This window comes from Carlito syrichta, unplaced genomic scaffold, assembly GCF_000164805.1.
Source record: "Carlito syrichta isolate Samal-C Ts95f unplaced genomic scaffold, Tarsius_syrichta-2.0.1 Scaffold305869, whole genome shotgun sequence".
Lineage (NCBI taxonomy): Eukaryota > Metazoa > Chordata > Mammalia > Primates > Tarsiidae > Carlito > Carlito syrichta.
The window spans coordinates 947,449-968,462 of record NW_007249965.1 but is presented as its reverse complement, the minus strand read 5'-3'; the positions used below and the strand labels follow the sequence as shown (position 1 = coordinate 968,462).

Below are 21,014 nucleotides of genomic sequence, written 5' to 3'. Positions count from 1 at the left end.
TGAACTGAAAACTTAAATGCTGATTTTTATTTACTTTCTTGGTCAAATGTATTGTTTATTTAACTGAGGAAAATATATAAGTGTTTATATGCATTTCTAGGTATATTTCTGAGTATATAATCAGTACCAGATACTGACATTCCTACAATAAAATCTGATTGTGCTATCAAAGCCATCTCTTTTACAATTACTATGGGAATGACTTGAAATAATAATTGACATATGCCACCTGTGGTATACAGATTTGCTTATAGAGTCGTTTTAAATTATGAGCAACTAGGCTGTAGAATGAGTCAGACTGGGGGAAAACCAAATTGTTACTGAGCATGGTGCCTCACAACTTGGAGACATTTAATTCACTGCAATCAGTTGACACTATTTGTTCTTTATTAGAGTTTGTGAAGATGCCAGAAATGCAGGTACCTATTCACTGGTTTGTTTACTTCTTTTTTTTAAATTTTTATTTTAAAGATGTGGGGTACATTTCGGGGTTAGGTATATAAACATTGATCATGCAGGTACCCTTGTTGATGAGGTATGCCCCTCCCTCCCCTAGCAGTTTCCCTCAATTGCCAATTCCACCTCCCCTCCCCTGACAATATCATTTTTCCTATTGTACTTAAGGTTTTTTGTTGTCCTAATTCTGACTGGGGAAATTTAGTTAAAGTAGTTTTACAACTGAAGATAACAGCAGAAAAGTAAACCTTGGCTCTGCGTTGAACCTACAAGTTTTCTTCAAAGTAACATCTGTTTGGTAGAAATTACTACATTTTGTTTTTCCTACTTATATTCACAATTCTGGTTTTTATCAATTATGCACCCTCTCAATATGGCATTTACAAATGTAAACATTAAAAACAATCAATTTTCCTCTTCTAACAGTATTGTAGAGATCGATCTAAAATAAAAATTTAGATAAAACAAGAATAGTTACAGTAAAAGTAAAAATAAAAAGGCCACTTGGAAAATCTGTGCTCGGGGTTCCTAGACAATTAATAATGTTACATAAAAATTGACTATTGCTAAGAAATTACTATATCAGGTAAGTAAAATTAAATAATTGCTGCTCTTTGATTCTGCTTTTGAGAAACTTTTTTCAAGACATTTATGAATAATAGTTCATGATTTGAGTCACATAGCCATATATATGTCAAGAGGTATATATGTGTCCATATATATGTTATGCATATAAAGAAAATACCTACATAAAAAGTCATATTTTTTATTTAATGTTTCAGATGTATATTACCAACACAATCAAAGCCAAAGGAACCAGACTTGCTAAGCCAGTTCTATGCTTGGGCTTAATGTGTTTGGCTTTTCTTACTGGACTCAACAGAGTAGCAGAATATCGAAATCACTGGTCAGATGTAATAGCAGGCTTTTTGGTGGGAATATCTATAGCAGTGTTTCTGGTAAGTACATATTTATTTCGATGTCCTTGTGTTTTAAGTTGACTTGCATAATCATCTATAATACAAATGTGAATCACTAGGTTTGGCTAAATGTGGTTTATCAAACAATTTTATATGTCATTCATTTCTTCCTCTCTCACTTGTTTCACCTACAGTCAGGTTTAGGGATGAGCAAATTTAAATTTTACACTTAAAGGTGAATGGCATATTTTCAAATAAAATGGAACAGTACTAAAACACCCAGTCCTCCCCATGTGGTTTTTAAGACAGAGTCATTGGATGTTTTTAAAATTTCCTTAGGGATTGGCATCCTGGAGTATCTAGAACACTCCAGATACCCCAGTGCCTCCCGCTGTCCTCTTGTGAGCCCCATGTGACAGTGCTCTCCAAGAGGCAAAGCTCATCTAAGGGGGGTGCGATTTCATTCCAATGACCAGTGTCATGAGGAGTTTCCAGCCTGCACCATGTCAACCATATGTTGCTGTGGAGTGAAGAGCACACACAACAACTTCTGATTAAGTGAACATGGTGTCTCTGCTGCCATTTTAAAATCTAGGCATGACTCATGCCTATAATCTCAGCACTTTGGGAGGCAGAGGCAAGAGGATTACTTGAGCAAGCCCAAGAGTTTGAGACCAGCCTGGGCAGCGTAATAAGACCTCATCTCGTCTCTGGGGAAAAAAAAAATTAACCAGGTGTGGTGGTGACTGCTTGTAGTCCCAACTCCTTGGGAGCCTGAGGTAGAAGGATCACCTGAGCCCAGGAGGTTGAGGCTGTGGTGAGCTGTGATCATGCCACTGCACTCCAGTCTGGGCAACAGAGTGAGACTCTGACTCTAAATAATAAATAAATAAATAAATTCTCCTAGAAGTATTTCTATAGGTTTTGGTTGTTGGAAAATATATTTTCATCTAACTTTGTAATTCTTTGGCCCATTATAAGTATGAGCCAATGATGTTTTAGATGAAACAATATATAGACTATAAATCAAAATGGGGAGACAGGCACATAACATCACTAAGGGTACCTGAAGTCAGGGGAAGTGAGGCCCAGGTGGAGGCCCAAACTTCACCTGTACATATATTACATATGTACCTAATCCTGACTTGTGCCCACACCTTTATAATAAAATTAAGTTAAAAAAAAAACACTTTTTTTTGCATTGACACATTGTTGTTTAAAAAATACTTTATTTCCATGTTGATTACATTTGAATTGCTTCTTACATGTAACTTTCCTTCCTCGGCGTCTTTTTACTAGTTAACAATCAGTTAGGAAAAACTTATGTGAACCTTCCCAGCCACTGAATGTTGGCACACAATTGTTGCACTGGACTTTAAAAATATGTATATTTCAATGGCTTTCAGGAGTACAGTGATTTTGGTGACATGGATGTCTGGCAAAGAAGTCTGGGCTTTGCGCATACCCTGCAATCCACCTGTGTGACTCATACTCGACAGGTGACTTTTCACCCCTCCTGCTCCACCTCTCCCCATCCTGAATCTCCAGTGTCCATCCTAAACAGTTTACTTCCTCTAGAATCTCCTGTGGTGAAGTAGCGACCACGGCCTCATCTCTACACCACACCCTAGGCTTCTTCCTATCTTAATGCCACATTCTCTGATTCCCAAGGTCCTTGGAACACTTAGACACAAGCTTCTCTCTCTCCTGGAGATTTCCTGGAGCCTCATGAAAACTAGGACCCAGTCTTGAACCAACACTTATTCCTTGTATTCACTCACCACAGCTGAAACTAGTTAACATTAAAAGACAACAACAACAAACACTTGCATAAATCTTAAATATATATATTACAAAATTAATATTATAAATATAATATTATGTAATGATAATAATAATTATTTTTTTGAGTAGAAGTCTCACTGTGTCATCCAGGCTGGAGTGCAGTGGCATGATCAAGGCTCACTGCAGCTTTGACCTCTTGGGCTCAAATGATTCTTCTGCTTCAGTCTCCTGAGTAGCTGAGATAACAGGCGCCACTACCATGCTCAGCTAATTTTTAAATTTTTTTGGTAGAGACAAATTGTTGCTATGTTGTCTAGGCTGGTCTTGAATTCCTGGGCTCAAGCAACTCTCTTACCTTGGCCTCCTGAGTCACTGGGACTACAGGCGCACGCCACCATGCCCTAATTTTTAAATTTTTTGTAGCAACGAAGTCTCACTATGTTGCCCAGGCTGGTGTCAAACTCCTGAGCTCAAGCAATCCTCCTGCCTTGGCTTCCTGAGTTACTGGGACTACAGGTGCATGGTACTATGCCTGGCTATTTTTTTTATTTTTTGTAGAAACGAGGTCTCGTTATGTTGCCCAGGCTGGTGTCAGACTCCTGGGCTCAAGTGAACCTGTCATCTTAGCCTCCCAAAGTGCTGGGATTACAGATGTGTGCCACCATGCTCAGCCTTAAAAAATTATTAAAGGCAAAGCAAAGAGCATGCCAGTCATCACAATTTGAAATCACTAGTGACAGATGTAAGTGTTTCAGCTCCATGGGTCCATAACACCTTCACGGCATCCCTCTGCTTTCTTGTCTTCCTGAGGCTGCTGCTGTCTTCCCTTCATTCCAGTGAATACCTTAACATTTTGAAGGCCAAAATCAGAGCTCTGGTACCTTCTCAGGCATGTCCAATCTGAATCACATGGCAAATGCTGAGCTGGAGGCTGACTCCTTCTTGGGCTCAAGATCCTCCTGTTGCACATATTTAGAACATTCCAGGATAGCCCTTCAGACACCCCCACATACCAGGGAAATGACCTCACAGCCAGGTCACATGGAAACGATGACTGCGTCATGACCACACATGTCATGTATCTCTGTGTGCATTCACGGTCCTGTGAGTGTTGGTACCTGCAGGTCTCTCTAAGTGACGCTACCTGTCTGCCTCGCTAAAGGGACATCATGAGGGTCTGTAGAAGTTAAATGAACAGGGCATGGTCCCTGAAGGGTCACAAGAATGTCTGAAGTAATTTCCATAAATGGCAGCTTGTTCCCTTTCAGTCCCTTTCACCCTATGATAAGATTTGTTCTTTGAAAATACATTTGCTGGAAGCTAAAACTCAAGCTGGAGATGGAGGAGACAGAACCAGAGTAATAAGGTGGCGCAGATCGGGTCTTGGTGGCACCAGAACAGGGAGGAAAGACAACACACCCCCAGGAAGTCTCAAGGTGGGATGGCTTGGCGCCTGGTGGAGATGGAAGGAGGGAGCATCCTGTGGTTTGACCCCCGTTTCTCATTTGGGCAACTTACTAGGACATCTGTTCTGAGCAGTGACTCCAGCTCTGGCCTTCAGAATCCTGGGGTGTTTTCAATTATCTTGCAGTGTGTGCAGAATTCCTCAATGATTTCAAAATAAAATTGACATGTGTGGACTCCAAGTTTCTCTGTCTCAGTTAAAGGATCCCACACTCACAGTCACCCAGACTCCATGCCTGGCATGTGCCTTTGACGCCTCCTGCCGGTCCATTCCCCACACCATGATTCACTGAGTTCCAGTTCATTTCCACTGTAAGGATATTTCTTTCATGTCTTGATTCTTTGTCCTTTGGCTGGACCATGCTGTTCATGCTTGAGACTATTGCTTCTTACTTTTAAAACAGTGCGGCCTTCTCTGAACCGTGTTAGAAATGGCTACTCTCCCTGGGAATCTCTTTCCTAATTCCCACCTCACTTTGCTTTTTATGTGCAATATGACATTAATTAGTTAATGTGCAGTGTCCCGCATGGAACATATGTGTTTTTGTGTTGCTGCCAGTTCCACTAGAAGGCAAGTACCTTGTGGGGAAGTCCTTTTATTTGTTCTGTTCACCTCCTTCTCCTCACGGGATCTGGCACATTAGAAGCACTCAGCAAATATTTGACGAATGAATGAGTACATGAGAGAATGAATAAAGGATTATTTTCTTTGCTCCCATAGCTCTTTTAAGAGTTAAGCAAAACCCCACAGGCAATAAGGGCAGTCCAGGGTTTGGCAAGACGAGCCACTGGGGACCAGGTCCCCACCTCTGATGACTGCATTCAGATCCTTTATGCACTTGAGATGTGGCTTAGACATGTTCTGATGTCCCCAGGGGTTTTCTCTGACTTGCTGGTTCTTCCATTTTTTTTCCCTGAACTTCTTCCACTTTCTCAATCTGTCTTCTATAATCAAATAAGGAATTATATACCATCTTAATGTTTCAGTCTTATCCCATGGACATTTTGTCTCAGGTTAGAGAGCAAAATCCCCTATGCTATTGGAACAAGAGTTGGGTCATTTTATTTTCAAATAATTTTATCATATAAAAACATATGCCTCAAAACACTTCCAAATATGATACATATGGCAGTGTCTGGCAGTACTATTCAGCTTATTAAGCCACAACAATAGCTTATCATGTTATTGCATATCATATATTAATAAAAATACATTATTTGTGTGCTCTTTAGTATATTAACCCAATTAATCCTCACAAAATCTCACTGAGATATAGCTGTTATTGTTCTCATTTTGCAGATTAAAAAAAATCGGAGGCCTGATTAAGGTACAAGCCTGTTGGACCCCAAAGCCCATGTACTTACCCTCATGCAATAATGATATCTCATTTGCCATGAAGGAAGAAAGAAAATGACCACAAATGAATCAAATTAATTTTCTATCACTACTGGAAAATGAAAAAATATGTATGTGTACTGGTAGTTTATTAGTGTCATTTTTGTAGGAGAGAATAAATCCATACAAGTCATAATGTAAAAATAGAATGTCTCACAGCAAAGTGACTTTAAATTATATAAGCACTTCAGAAAATGTGAGGTTTTCTGACCTAGGTGCATGCTCATTCATTAATCCATTCATTCACTGTGGCACTGGGAATCCATGGTGAGCAAAAAATAAAGACTTTTGCATCTGTGGAACTTGGAAGAGACACACTTCATCAAAGTGTTACACTCGAAGGTGCGTGATTTCATACTGAGATAAGTGCTTTGATAAAAAGAATCACAGTTCCATGTGAGCAAAAGGAAAACAGACACAACAAAATGAACTGTCCCAGCTGTGAGTTCAGGGGAGGCATCCATGAGGAAGTGATGCTGAGATGAGATACCATGGCTCAGTTAGACATGGCGTCCCAAGACAGTGGAGATGAGGAATGTCTAGATAGCAGAAAGTGAAAGGGAGCAGAAGGTATTTGGAAAATGGAAAAGGAAGATTGGAGGATGGGCCAGAGTTCATGGTGTAAGAGAAATGGAAAGCCACTCCAAAAATGGTCTGCAAGAGATGATGTAATCCAGCATTCATTTGGGAAGATCATTCTCACATCGTTGTAGATAATGGACTGCAGGTGTCAGGACTGGATGTAGAGTGAAAAAACTGTGAGGGATCCTGGCAAGAGGTGGTGGCTGCTTATTCTTTGGAGTTGGTGGTGGAGGTAGAATGAAGCAGATTTAAGAAATCAAGATGGTTAGACATCAAGATATTTAGAAAGGCAAACTGAGCAGATTCAGTCAGTGACTGAACATAGGAGGTGTAAAGGATAAATCCAACTATCCAGCCAGGGCAGCATGTTAGGGTGGAGGTGGGTGTGGTGATGGTATCTTTCCTTGAGAAGGTCCTCAGGAAAGACAGTGGGGCAGGAGGTGGGCAGGTCTTGAGTTTACTTTAGAGTATTTATTGAACTTGTCATACCTTTGCCACCAAAAATGAAGTTAAATTAGCGACCTATCACAGTCCTTCACTCTCACTTAGGGATCTCTTACAATCTTTTACTCTCACTTAGGGATCTATTACTACCCTTCACTCTCAGTGACCTCCTGCAGCCCTTCACTTTCATGAGGGATCTCTTGGTACCTTTTCCCCTCACTTAGTGATCTATTACTACACTTCACTCCCACTTAGGGATCTCTCACAGTCCTTCACTCTCAGTGATCTCTTGCAACTTTTCACTTTAACCTAGTTATCTGTTGTAACCTTTCTCTCTCACTTTTGGATCTATTTGGGATCTATTGCAGTCCTTTACTCTCATATAGTTATCTCCTGCAGCCCTTCACTTTCTAATTGGGAAAACTGAGACCAGGGAACTGTAGGAGAACGTGGACTCGGGCATACTCATGTCTCTCCTTTTTCTAATCAGCATCTTTACAAATACGACATCAGTTCCCTCCTTGTGCATGTTAGCAGACAGGCCTTATTAAGTATTAGAATAGGATTCTAAAGGAGATTTGGTGATTTCTTTTCTTATAATTTAAATAATAAGAGTAATGAAGATAATTATGCTAGTAGACATCATTTAGTAAATGTCTACTATGTGTTAGGTTCTTACATATTTTAGTTATGAACTCTCAGCTACCTCAGTGGTATTATCCCGGCACTTAATTAAGGCAAAGAGATAACCAACACATCCTTTCAAAGAGTTTTCCAAACCTAAACAATATAACAAATAATTATACTAATTTCAGAAGTCCTTATTAACTACAGATGAACTTCATCTCATGAGTTCCATTTCTGTGTACATAGTTATTTCATTTTAACAAATTTTATTTCAGAATAATTATTAGCAGTGTTTTCCATCTGCCTAATTTTTGAATAATTTATAATACTGATTTAAAAGGGAAATGTTTGCATAGTGTGTGTGTATTTCATGGAATGGGTATGGAACTGCTTGTTTGTTTCATTGTTGCTATCATTGGATAAAATCCTTGATTATATTTTTTGTATTCTACAGCAGAGGTCAGTTAGCAAATCACAGCCCACAGACCAAATTTGGCCTGCTGCCTTTTTTTTTTAAAAGAAAGTTATACTGGAACACTGACATGCCCATTCGTTTATGGACTGTCAATGATTGCTTTCACACCAAAAGGCAGAGTTGAGTAGTTGCAGCTAAGACTGTAAGCCTGCAAAGCCAAAAATATTTACTTTCTTCCCTTTACAAACAGCATTTGCTGACCCTCTCTCTAGAGCAATCAGTGTCTATTAGTCCTTTGTGGGGTCATGAAACCGACACTATCATTTGACAGTTGGTTTATTGGGTACCCATATCTAAGCCCTTAGGATCTTACTTCAGGGATCTTGTGGCAGCGGTAAAGTTCTGGTATCAAATTATATGGCTTTGATCTATACTTCTCGTCTGTAATTCTTCTGGGAAGTGGAAGGATAAGAAAGAGATCACAATATGCAAGTTTCACAGTATGTGTTATTATTTTGTTGATATATACATTTCATTTAAGGACTAGAAAGTAACCAAACTCTAATTGGCCTTTGAAAGTATTCCATAATGAGTCTTACCAAAAGAAAGACTTTCCAATGGATCATATGTGAAAAATATGCAGTGTATATGTATAATTATGTATTAACCATTTATTCTACAAAATGAATGTTAGGTTATAAATGCACGTAAGGTCTACGTTTTGATTTATAATATGATAGGAAACTCAGAAAAGAAAATTCAAGAATACATTACCCAATAATATCTTGCTTATTGTATAAACAAACAATAGCAAATAATTTTCCTGGTATGTTTAATTCATTATTTCTTAAAATATGACCCACCTGCATTGGAACCCAACAGCTAGGCCTCATTCTTCATTTACTAAATCAGAATCTTCAGGGGAAGGCTAGGAATGTAAATCTTTAACAGTGCCAGAACTTTATTTTTATGCACACTAAAGTATGAGAACCTTTGGATAAGTTCAAAGTCTGTTGCTTATGAGATATAATAAACTGAAACAAGGGTCAATTTCTTTTATGTAAAGTGTTTTCTATTTCAATAGTAACCTCAGTAATCTATTGTTGAAATGCCAAGTATATATGAGACACAATAGCGATAAAATAGGTTAATTAAAGGGATACTACAAAATTAGAGAGTACCAATTGTGGAAGGTTTATTATGAACGTAATATTGAAGCAGTGGAAAATAATTAGCATGTAAATTAAGCTGTAGGTTAGCCACATTAGGAGAAGGTCAGCTTGCTGTGAATTTTTATAAGGTTATGGTGTTATTTTTGAATTGATTTGAGTATTGACTATACTGCAATGAAAATTTTGGAATAATAAAAATGTCATACTTAATTGAGCTACATATTAATTGATGAATTTTCTTGAACATATCTATATTGGAGTTGCTATTAAAATTTACACAAAATAAATCTGAATATGCATTTATACACATGTAGCATTTAAATAATTTTAATACTTTATTACATGTTTAGCTGTATTAAGCTCCTCAAAGGGGCTGATGGCCATAAGGAGCATAGTTTTGCTTTAACTATAATTGTTTTCTGAAATTTTAGGTCGTGTGCGTGGTAAATAATTTCAAAGGAAGACAACCAGAAAATGAGCATCTCCACATGGATAATCTGGCACAGATGCCCATGATCAGCATTCCTCGAGTAGAAAGTCCGTTGGAAAAGGTAACATCTGTGCAGGTGATTCATGATGTAACTGTAAGTTGTGACATCTAGAGCAAATGAATAATTATTGCTGAGTGTATCTGGAGCGTGCCTGAACTGCTTATGTTGATTTACTTCACCTGTGTCTATTGTTTACCAAGAATTGAGCCACTGATTGAGCTCGTCTTAGAAGAATGCATATCGCATTTAAGATATCTCTTTATATCCTTCATGCTTAAAGCTGAACACCTACACATAGGGTCCACTCACTATGTTGCCCCAGCTTCTAAATAAGAAATGTTGTACACTGGTCTCCCATTAGGCATAATAATAGGAGAATATAAAATTGAGAATATGTGCATTTTTCAGAGAATCTATCCTACTTCTTCCATGCTCCGTTTCTATGAAAAAGTGCCTAGCACAGTGCCTGGCACACAATCAGCACTCAATAAACATTTATGGAATCTCATTGTACAAAGGTCTGACAGCAGGAAAACACCATCATGCTCTCCTACTCAGGAGTGTAGCGCTTGAATGGCAGGTCGAGGTCTCACTGAGCATGGCCATCAGCACAGAAACAAGGCATTTGGCAAAAACTTTTCTTCAGACTTTTGTGAGCCAGAGAGGATAATTTTCCTAGTGTTGGTGCAGCCATGTGCATTTGTAACCAGCTAAGTGAGTTCTCTAGGGTTGTTAGTGGCTTCTCCTCAACCCTGTTCACCTCCACAGTTTGACCACTACTTTAGATGGAGAGCCCAGGTACGTGCTCATCAGTTGTTCACGTGGCATGAGTCTGTGAAGGATCATGCATGCACTGGATGAAAGAATAAATATCCATGAGAGACTGCAATAAGAGATGATTGATAATTAACTAGGAATAAAGGACATGCTTTGTATTTGGGTTTTGTAAGGTCATGTGTGGGATTGGGTACCTCTAGGTAAACTGCACATATGAAAAGGGACCTGGGGGTGTAGTGGCTACATTTCCACATGTCACAACAGCATGACACGTTGCCAGAAGAATTAACATCATCTTACATCCCACTTGGGGAAGGTGATATCCTGAATCAGGGCACTGAGGAAGTGCAGGACTCTGCTGTGGTCAGACCAGCTTGGAATACTGTGTAACAACCTTGACAACACAATTTCACAGAGGGTATTAGTCAAATAGAATAGCTGGAACTCAAAAGGTACTTGTTACTTGAGTGAATGTGTGTCCAAGACTGAGCTACATGTTAGCTGGTGAATTTTTCAAACGTATCTGTATAAATTCAAGAAAATGTACGAAGTGTGAGTCATGGATTATGAGGGACTGTTAGAGGAGCAAAAAAAGACGAGTCAAGAGAAAAAGAAAACATGAAAGAAGCGATAGCTTCCCATAGGTAGCTGAAGGAATGTTGTGTGAGGGAGGGATGGCATTTGTTCTGGAGGGTGTCAGAGATTACAGTTAGGACAACAGAAAAGGAAGGAAGTGTAAGAAGATAAATCATGGCCAGAAAGAAGAAAAAAGCCTCTGGAAAATGAAATGGTTACTTTAAGAGAGACAAAATTTTCTTTCCCTATGGAGATTCCAGAATAGCTAAATAATCACTTATTCATGATACTTAAAGGGAATTCAAGCTTTCAGGCAGGGATAGAGGCACTAAATAATAATAATGATACTAGTTCTAAGAATCACTTCCATTTAATGACCATCAGTATGTAACAGGTACTGTACTGATGGTTTTATAAGTTCCACTAAGACACTCCTTTGCTCTACAAGTATACTTTTAGTCCTCACAACATTGTAGTGGCAAAGATTACTAATATGAGGGGGACTCAGAAAAACCAAGAATTATATTTTTGGACAGTGGGCCCCTTGTAGTCAAGGCTTCCTCTGCTAGGTGAGTGTTCTAGAAGCCCATTGGCATCATGGACCAGCTAGCGTTGTTGTAAGAAGCTATGTTCAGCTTCAGTTAATTTTTTTTGTTGTGGGGGGAGATTTTTTTCTGCACATTTGCCCATTTCATGATGGGTAGTTTATGAGTGCACCTGCCCATACCGTGTTGAGTGTTCAGCAGTTTTTGACCCAAAATGGTGTGACCCCCTTGCCCCACCCTCCCTATTTACCCAATCTCACCCTGAGTGACTTTTTTTTGTTTCCTTGGATGAAAAAAGTTCTCAAAGGGAAACATTTTGCTGATGTGGAAGAGGTGAGACCAAAAAATAGTGGAAGAACTAGAAGGTATCAAAATGGATGAGTTCAAAAATGGTTTTGAGCAATGGAAAACACGTCTCAATAGGTATATTGCATCAAATGGACAGGACTTTGAAGGTGACAAGTTTAAATATGTAAGAATAAATACATGATTTTTAATAAATAAATTCTGGGGTATTTGGGTCCCCCTTGTAGTCAGTATCCCTCCTCTCCTTCCTTGCAGTAACTGTATCCTCAGTTTTAGCTGTACCCATGACTGCCCAGCTACAGTTTGTTTCCCGGTCTCCCTTGTGGTCAAGTGTAGGGATGTGAGCAGAAGGGTAAGTGCAATGACAGGCTCATCTCTCTGAAGACTCCTGCCCTGGGCATTGTCCACCCCTTCTCACTAGATGGGAAAGGTAATGACTAGAGCAAACCTGGAAGTCACTTTGTACCATGACTGGTCTACCCTACTTGCCTGGGTCACTGCATGAGCTCATGGAGCAGAGACCACATGTCCACCCTAGTTGGTTCTGAGGAAGAAATGAACTACTTTCTCTTTTGAACTATTGAGTTGTTTTAATTTCTTTCCCTGGTGGCTTAGCTGATGTCCTATTACAATGAATTTCCCCATTTCACATTTAGGAAAATTGAACATCCAAATGGTTAAGTAATGTGCAGAAGTCCAGACCACTGATAAACAGCAGAGAAAAATTATATGTCTCGAGATATATACCTAGGTGAGAAAATATGCTTTAAAATGGAATAATGTGTACAAAATTAGATATTATAAAGATAGAAAGCAGTAGAATGTAGGACGAGATCTTAAGCATATTTTGAAGAATATGGTCAGGGTGCTGATTTGCGTCGTTTTCTTCTCTGAGATTAACTTTGGTAACAGTCACAGCCTTCTGCTTTTTAACATATTTATGTGCATGCAAGTTCTTGAGTAGCTCCCTGACACTGCCAAGTATTCTTATATGCCATCACATCATTTGATATATTAAATGATTTTAAAATGTTGTTGATTTTAGGCTAGTTCCTTTTTATTTAAAATATAGACATTTTAAAATATCAAGGGGTACTATATTAGATTGTAAAAGCAAAACTATTCTGTGAGAATCTGTAAATTGCTTGAGAGAGGTATTTATTAGCTGCTTTCTTCCTTTAATTTTTTGTTCCCTAACAGTTCATGTGCTCAGTCTCTACTCTGGTTGTCAGGGAAGGTGGCTTGAGCCTGAATCGTCCCCATCCCCTTCCTCACTGAAGGGCTCTGATGCCACACCTCGCTCAGCACCACCTCCCACCTTGGTCTTTCTGTCCCTTTTCCCAGGCAGATGCTGTCTGCACAACGTGGGGTCTGCCCCTTGCAGCCACAGCCCAGGGGCAATCACCAGACCAGTTCTTGGAGTCCCTCTCTGACTTCCCTCTGGATCTTTACTGTGGAGAGGACATGTTTGTGCTCATCTGCCAGCAGGGAGGAAGGCCATTACTGGAGAGATGCCCACAGTAGCTTTCTCTTGTTTTTATTTTATTATTTTAGTTGTGGGGTCCATGTGAAAATTTACTCCATAAGTAAATTGCTTCTAGTGAGCCCTCTCTCCCCATAACAGTGGACCTGATGCCCAGTGTGTGGCTGTGTGCCCCTTGTCCCTCCTTCCCTTCTCCCCTAGCAGTGCACAGCTTCTGTTGTTCCCACTTTTGTGCTCATATATCTAGTGAGCCTAGGGCCCACTTGTGAGTGAGAACATGGAGAATTCAGTTCTTTGCTTCTGTGGTAGCTCACTTAGAACAATGATCATCAGTTGCATCCCTGTTGCCGTGAAGGACATAATTTTCTTCTTTAGGGCTGTGTAGTATTCCATCACATATTGGGATAAATACACAGCAGGTCTTCAAATACCATCATTTTGTTCCACATCATTTCCTTCTAACCTTGGTGAGAAAAAAAATCAATTCCCAGCTGGGGCCACTGTGTGGGATTTGCATGTCCCCCCAAGTCTGCGTGGGTTTTCCCTCAGGACCCTGGTTTTCTCCCCATCCACGTTAAGTGGCCTGTCTACATGGTCCCCGCATGAGTGAGTGTGGCATGTGGAGTCTGTTTTTTGGTGGGGTGGCATCCTGCCTTGTGCCCTGAGCTGCCAGGATAGCTCCAGGTACCTGCAACCCTGATCTGAAATAATTAGGATGATTATCTGACTTGTTTTATTTCTTTCTGAAATGGATATGTAGTTATGTTTATCTTGTGTTTCAAATTAGAAGTGTTTTGGTATTTTTTTAAGATGTGGGGTACAATTCAGGATTAGATATACAATTTGTCATCGTGCAGGTAAAGTTTGGGCCTCCCTTTGGTCCCCACATTGCCTGGTTTGAGATCAGGTACCTTACTGATGTTATGTGTCCCCACTCCCTCCCCTGGCAGTCTCCCGCTACTGCCAATTCCTTTCTTACAGTATTATGGTGAATGTTCAGGGTCTGCTTATGACTGAGAACATGTGGTACTCAATTCTTTGTTTCTGTGATAAATCACTGAATATTATAGACTCTAAATCCATCCAAGTTGAGGTGAAGTGCATGAGTTTGTACTTCTTTATGGCTGTGCAATATAAAAATCAAGTCCAGTTTCAATAGGCAGCAAGGTTGATTCCTTTTTTTTTTTTTTTGCTATTATAAATAATGCTGCAATGAACATGCATGTGCAGGTTATCTTTATTGTAGAATGATTGAAGTTCCTCTGGGTATATTCCAAGAAGGGGGATTGCTGGGTCGTATGGAAGATCAATTTCTAATTCTTTTAGAAATCACCTCACTGTTTTCCATAGAGGTTGAACTAGTTTGCATTCCCACCAGCAGTATAGAAGCATTTCCTTTTCTGTGCATCCTCACCAGCATCTATTGTTTTTTGTTTTATTAATGATGAACATTCTTACTGGGGTTAGGTGGTATCTCAGTGTGGTTTTGATTTGCATTTCTCTGATGGTTAGTGAGGCCGAGCATTTTTTCATGTCTGTTGGCTGCTCATATGTCTTCTTTTGAGAAGTGTCTGGTCATGTCTTTTGCCCACTTTTTAATGGGGCTGTTTGTTTTTTTTTTCCTTTTGGCACATTTGAGTAGATCCTGAATGTTGAACCTTTGTCAGATATACAGCTGGCAAATATTTCTTCCCTACTGTCTCCGTACTCTCTTGATGGTTTCTTTTGCTCTGCAGCTTTTCAGTTTGAAAAGGTCACACTTGACAATCTTATCTCTAATGGCATACACTTTTGGAATTTTAATCAGGAATTGGTAGCCTATTCCGATTCCACAAGGGTGTCTCCTGAGTTTTCTAAGATCCTTAACTTTTGAGGTTTTATGTTTACATTTTTGATCCATTTAGAGTTGATTCTAGTGTATGGTGATAGGTAAGGGTCTTGTTTTAATCTTCTGCATGTGGTCAGTCAGTTTTCCCAGCACCATTTGCTGAGTAGGTTCTACTCTTCCCAGTGGTGGATGCTGGTGACTTTGTCAATGATGATTTGGTTGAGAAATTGAGTTTTTGTATCTGGAATCTCTATCCTGTTCCATTGGTCTATATGCCTGTTCTTGTACCAATGCCAGTTTGTTTTGATTATTGTTGCCTTATAATAAATTTTAAAATCTGGGAGTGTGATACCACCTACTTTGTTTCTTTTGCTGAGGATTGTTTTTAGCTATTTCTGGTCATGTAGGTTTCCATATGAATTTCTGTATTGTTGTTTCCAGGTCTGAGAAAAATGATGCTGGTAATTTAATGGGTACAGTGTTGAATCTGTAGATTGCCTTTGGTGGATGGACATCATAACAATATTGATTCTTCCAATTTTGGGGCATGGACAATTTTTCCATTTGTTTATATCATCTTTGACTTCTTTGTAGTGTTTTGTGGCTTTCTTTGTAAAGGTCTTTGACTTCTCTGGTTAGGAAGATGCCAAGGCATTTCTTTCTTTTTTTTTTTTTTGGTGGCTGTTGTGAATGGGATTATGCTTTTTATTTGGTTCTCTGCCTATTTGTTGTTGGTATATAAAACTGCAACTGTCTTTTGAACGTTTATTTTGTATCCTGAAACTTTGCCAATGTCCTTTATCAGTGCAAGGAGATTTTTGACCCATTCTCTTGGATTTTTGAGGTATAGGATCATATCATCAGCAAAGAGGGATAACTTGACTTCTTTTCCTATTTGGATATCCCTGATTTTCTTCCAACACTAAGTTGAACAGGAGGTGAGAGTGGGGAGCCTTGTCTTGTTCTGGTTTTCAGGGGAAATTCTTACAATTTATTTCTATTTAGCAATATGTTGCCTGTGGGTTTCTCATTTATAGCTTTTACTATTTTGAGGTATGTTCCCTCTATGTCTAGGCGTTCAAGGGTTTTTAATCAAGAAAGAATGCTGGATTTTATTAAAAACTTTTTCTGCATCTGATGATATAATCATGTGGTTCTTGTTTTCACATCTGCTGATGTATTTAATTACATTTATGGTCTTGTGGATGTTGAATCAGCCCTGCATCCTGGGGATGAAACCTACTTGATCATGGTGGATGATTTTTGAGATGCGTTGTTGGATATGATTTGCTAGAGTCTTGTTGAGTATTTTTGCATCAGTGTTCATCAGTGATGTTGGCCTATAGTTTTCTTTCTTTGTTGGATCTTTACCTGGTTTGGGTATCAGTGTGATGTTAGCCTCAAAATGATTTGGGGAGAATTCCATCTTTCTCTATTGCCTGGAATACTTTCAGTAGGATTGGTATAGCTCCTTTTGTATGATTTTAGAATTCTACTGGAAATCTATCTGGTCCAGGGCTTTTTTGTTTGTAGGTAGTTTTCTTATGGCAGAGTCAACTTCCTGGGTTGTTATTAGTCTATTTAGGGTCTCAATTTCTTCTTGTTTCACCCTTGGGAAGTTGTGTGATGGCAGAAAGTCCTCCATTTCATTTAGGTTATTGAGTTTGCTTCCATACAGGTGTATATTAATTTCTGATAATCATTTGTATTTCTTCTGGGGCAGTTGTGGCTTGATCTTTTGCATTTCTGATTGTGTTTATATGGGCTTTTTTCCTCTTTTTCTTGGTCATTCTGGCTGGGGGTCCATCAATCTTGTTTATCCTTTCAAAGAACCAGCTTTTTGTTTCATTGTTTTTTTCTATTGTATTTTTGTCTTCTATGTTCCATATTTGGCTATTACTTTGGTGTTCTGGATTCTTCTGCTGAAGTTAGGGTTTTGGTGGTCTTGCCTTTCCAGCTCCTTTAGATGATTTGTTAGGCTAACTTGTTCTCTTTCTATTTTCCTAATATGTGTTCATAGAGTTATAAATTCACCTTTTAATACTGTTTTCATGGCATCACAGAAGTTTTGGTAAGATGTTTCTTTGTTTTCATTTGTTTCCAAGAATCTTTTAGTTTCTGTTTTGATTTCTGTGTTTACCCAGGAGTTGTTCAGCATCATACTGTTTAGTGTTCATGGCTTTGTGAATTTGGGGGGGGGGGATTTTGTTGGTGGTGATATTTGTTTTTAAACCACTGTGATCTGAGAAGGTGAAAATTGTGAAATATGTTCATGCTTGATTTGTGACTGAGGATGTGGTTGATCTTGGAGTACATTCCATGTGGTGATGAGTAGACTATGTATTCTGTGGTTGTTGACTAGAGTGTTCTATAGAGTGTTCTGAGTTCATTTGGTCAAGCATCAAGTTGAGGTTCTGGATCTCTTTGTTGAATTTTTGCTTCAGTGCTCTATCTAGGGTTGTTAGTGGGGTATTTAGGTCCCCAGCTATGACAGTGTTTGAGCCAATATCTTTTTTTTAGTTTACTTGGCAGCTGCTTTATAAAAGCTGGTGTTCCTGTGTTGGGTACATATGTTTAGGATGGATAGTTCTTGTTGATGGATTGAACCTTTTATCATTATGTAGTGTCCTTCTGTATCTTTTTAAATCTTTGATAGCTTAAAATTAGTTTTAGCTGTTATTACGATTGTGACTCCTGCTTTCTTTTGTGATCCATTCACCTGAAAATTTGTTTTTTATCCTCTAACTTTGAATCTGTGGGCATCCTTTGTGGTGAGATGAGTTTCCTAGAGACATCAAATTACTGGGTTGTGTTTTATTTTTAATCCAGTTTTCCATTCTATGTCTTTTCTTTTCTTCTTTTTTTTTGAGTTGGAGTCTCACACTGTCGCCCAGACTGGAGTGCAGTGGCCGCTCCCGGCCACCGCAGCTTCAACCTGCTGGGCTCCAGCGATCCTCCCGCCTCAGCCTTCCAAGTAGCCAGAATTACAGGCATGCGATACTATGCCCGGCTGATTTTTTGATTTATTGTAGAGATGAGGTCTCGCTGCCCAGGTGGGTCTCGAACCTGAGGACTCAGGCAATCCACTCACCTCAGCCTCCCAAAGGCGCAGGATTACAGGCTGAGCCACCGAGCCCGGCTCTATGTCTTTTCAATGGTGCATTTAGTCTATACACATTCAGGCTAATTATTGAAATGTGAGAGTTTGTCCCTGTCGTAATGTTCTTATAAGGTTGTTTTGTTTCATTTACTTTTTCTGTTCATATATGTGTGTGTTTTCACTTTTGTGGGTATGCTGTATGTTCTGCTGCTTCTGTGTCTGTGTTTGTTTGTAATACTGTGAAGTGTATGGTTTTTCTTTTGTTTCTGTTTTCTTCTGTGCACAGCACCTTTTTAAGTGTCTCCTGTAGAGCTGGTCTCAAAGCAGCATATTCTGGGAAGGATTTTAATTCTCTATGGCTAATGAAGCTTAGTTTGACTGAGTAGGAAATTCTTGATTGAAATTGTTTATATTTCGGAACACTAACAATTGGGATCTAATTCCTTCTGACCTGCAGCAATTCTGATTGGTCTACCCCAATAGGTAATCTGCCCTTTGCCCTTGCTGCCTTTAGGATTTTTTCTTTTATACCTACTTTGTGTTGGCAAATTACTGAATATGGTTGGTCTTCTCATAAGATGTCTTGCACAGGTTCTCTGAATCTCTTGTGTTTGTATAGTTGTCTCTCTGGTCAGATGAGTTTTATTGAATGACCAGATGGAATATTTGTTCCAGGGTGTTTTCTATTTCTTTCTATTTCAGGTATTCCAATCAGATGTAAGTTTGGTTTTTTTAAAAAAATAAAATTGCATATCTCTTGGAGAGTATCTTCTGTCTTCTTATGTTTTTTTTTTTTCTATATCTTTAATAGATTTGATTAATTCCATATTTTGGTATTTCAGCTCTGAGATTCTTTCTCCTGCTTGGTCAATTCTGCTTCCCATGCTTGTCAGTTTGTTATTTATTTCTTGGATGGAGTTCTTTATTTCTGTTATTTCCAAGTATACTTTCTTGAGTTTGTCCAACTCTGTTGCAATTTCATTTAGTTTTAGTCCTTGCATTTCTTGATTTTTATTCATTATATCCAACAATTCTCTGATCTCCATTACTGCTTTCTGGGTATTGTCATTCTCAGAGATAGCTGTTGTTTGTCCCTGTAGCTATTTTTTCAAGCACTGCCTCTTTGCTGGGGCTGTGATGGTTAGCAGTTCTTCACTGATGTTTCTTCATTTGTAGCAGTTCTCCTATCTTTCTCTTTAATTCCATTTCTCAGTGGAAAATGGAGAAGCAATCACTTCTGGTATTATCTCTACTTTTTGTTCTTCCTTGAACCAGGACTCCAGGTTTGTTCAATTATGAAGCAGGACTGGAGGTGAGGCATTGTGCTGTCTCTTTACAATTTTGAGCACTTACTAGGCAATGAGGGGACTGCAAGGATTCAGAACCTATTGGCAGGTTGTAATGTTTGCTATCTGGTGAATGGGCCAGCTGGGACTTGCTCTGTCTCTACACAATATGACCTTACGTGGGTATGTTTGCATAGCCCCTGAGTCCAAGTCCAAGACAGGGTATGAGAGGGAAAAGAGAGAGAAGAAAGAGGGAAAGAAGGGAAAGAAGGAGAAAGGAAAAGAAGAAAGGTAAATAGAAAAAGAAAGAAAGCACACACACACGTGCGTGCGTGCACACACACACACACACACACACACACACACACGCACACACTGAGAAAGAACAAAGAGAAATAGAAGAAGGAAAGAAAAGAGAAAACCAACCAAAAACAAACAACCAAACAAGATAATCAAGCAAACAAATACTGCTAGCAGCCTTCTTCTCGGTCAGTTCCACTGTCTTCATCTATTGCCCAACAGCTGGCTCAGGGTGGAGGGTGGATGGTCTGGGTTCTTCGTCTGCTGTTTCCCGCCAGGGCTTGTGCACTAGGGGCAAAGTTCTCTGAGGTTGCAAAGAGCAGCCCCAATGCAACACAGAGATCAACACTTGGTCTCAAGATGCAGTTCTGCTGTTCTACAGAGGCCGCCGCCATGGAGCACTTCTCTGTCCAGGCTTTAGAGAGTCTGCTCAGTTTCTCTGGCGGCTACTGTTCCTGCCACGAATGGGGTCAATAGCTTCCTCTCCAGCAGTTACCAGTCTCTGGATCTCAGGACCTGGTGGCAAAGTGCTGGAGCCCAGTCCAGGCTTGGAATAGCCTCTCCCCACTGCTTCATTCGGAGTCTGCCTCAGACTCCCTCCCTGCATTCCCTCTGTGGCCCTTACTGCCAGCATTCAGCTCACTCCAGCAATTCTTCCCAGGGAAAGCTCCCAACTTGTTAGCTACTAGGTTTCCCACTCCAATTTCATGTGTCTGTGTTTGGTCCAGTGTGGGGGTAGGACATCTGTCTCTCCCGTCTCATGCACTTGGAATATCCTCTCTAGGCAAAATGATGTTTGGTTTTAGAGGGGTGCAGAGATCACCCCCTCAGGCTCAGTATGCAGTTTACTCAGAATTGGGTGAGATAAAGCAGTCCCAGGACAGAGAAAATGGTGGCGGTCCATGTTTTTTCCTCTGGTGGAGCTCAGCTCCAGATTTTCTCCCTGCATTTTCTCCATGGTCCCTGCTGCCAGTGCCTGGCCTGTTGCTGCAGGTAGTGGTGTGGGCCAGATGCCAGATGTTGAGAGGCAGCTGGTCTCTTCTGCCTTTTCCCAAGAGAAG

At 39.7% G+C, this 21,014-nt stretch overlaps 1 protein-coding gene across 2 annotated transcripts in view; it reads left to right on the top strand.

Annotated features, from left to right (window-relative positions):
* The window catches only part of PLPPR5 (phospholipid phosphatase related 5), a 132,242-nt gene that overhangs the window by 88,734 nt on the left and 22,494 nt on the right, over positions 1-21,014 (top strand). Inside the window, exons 4-5 of one of the 2 annotated variants that reach the window (XM_021714910.1) lie at positions 1,239-1,415; positions 9,693-9,827. In XM_021714910.1, the coding sequence (XP_021570585.1) occupies positions 1,239-1,415; positions 9,693-9,827 (312 nt within the window). The remainder of the gene's footprint in view (positions 1-1,238; positions 1,416-9,692; positions 9,828-21,014) is intronic. The other variant, XM_008062858.2, reaches the window with a different exon arrangement.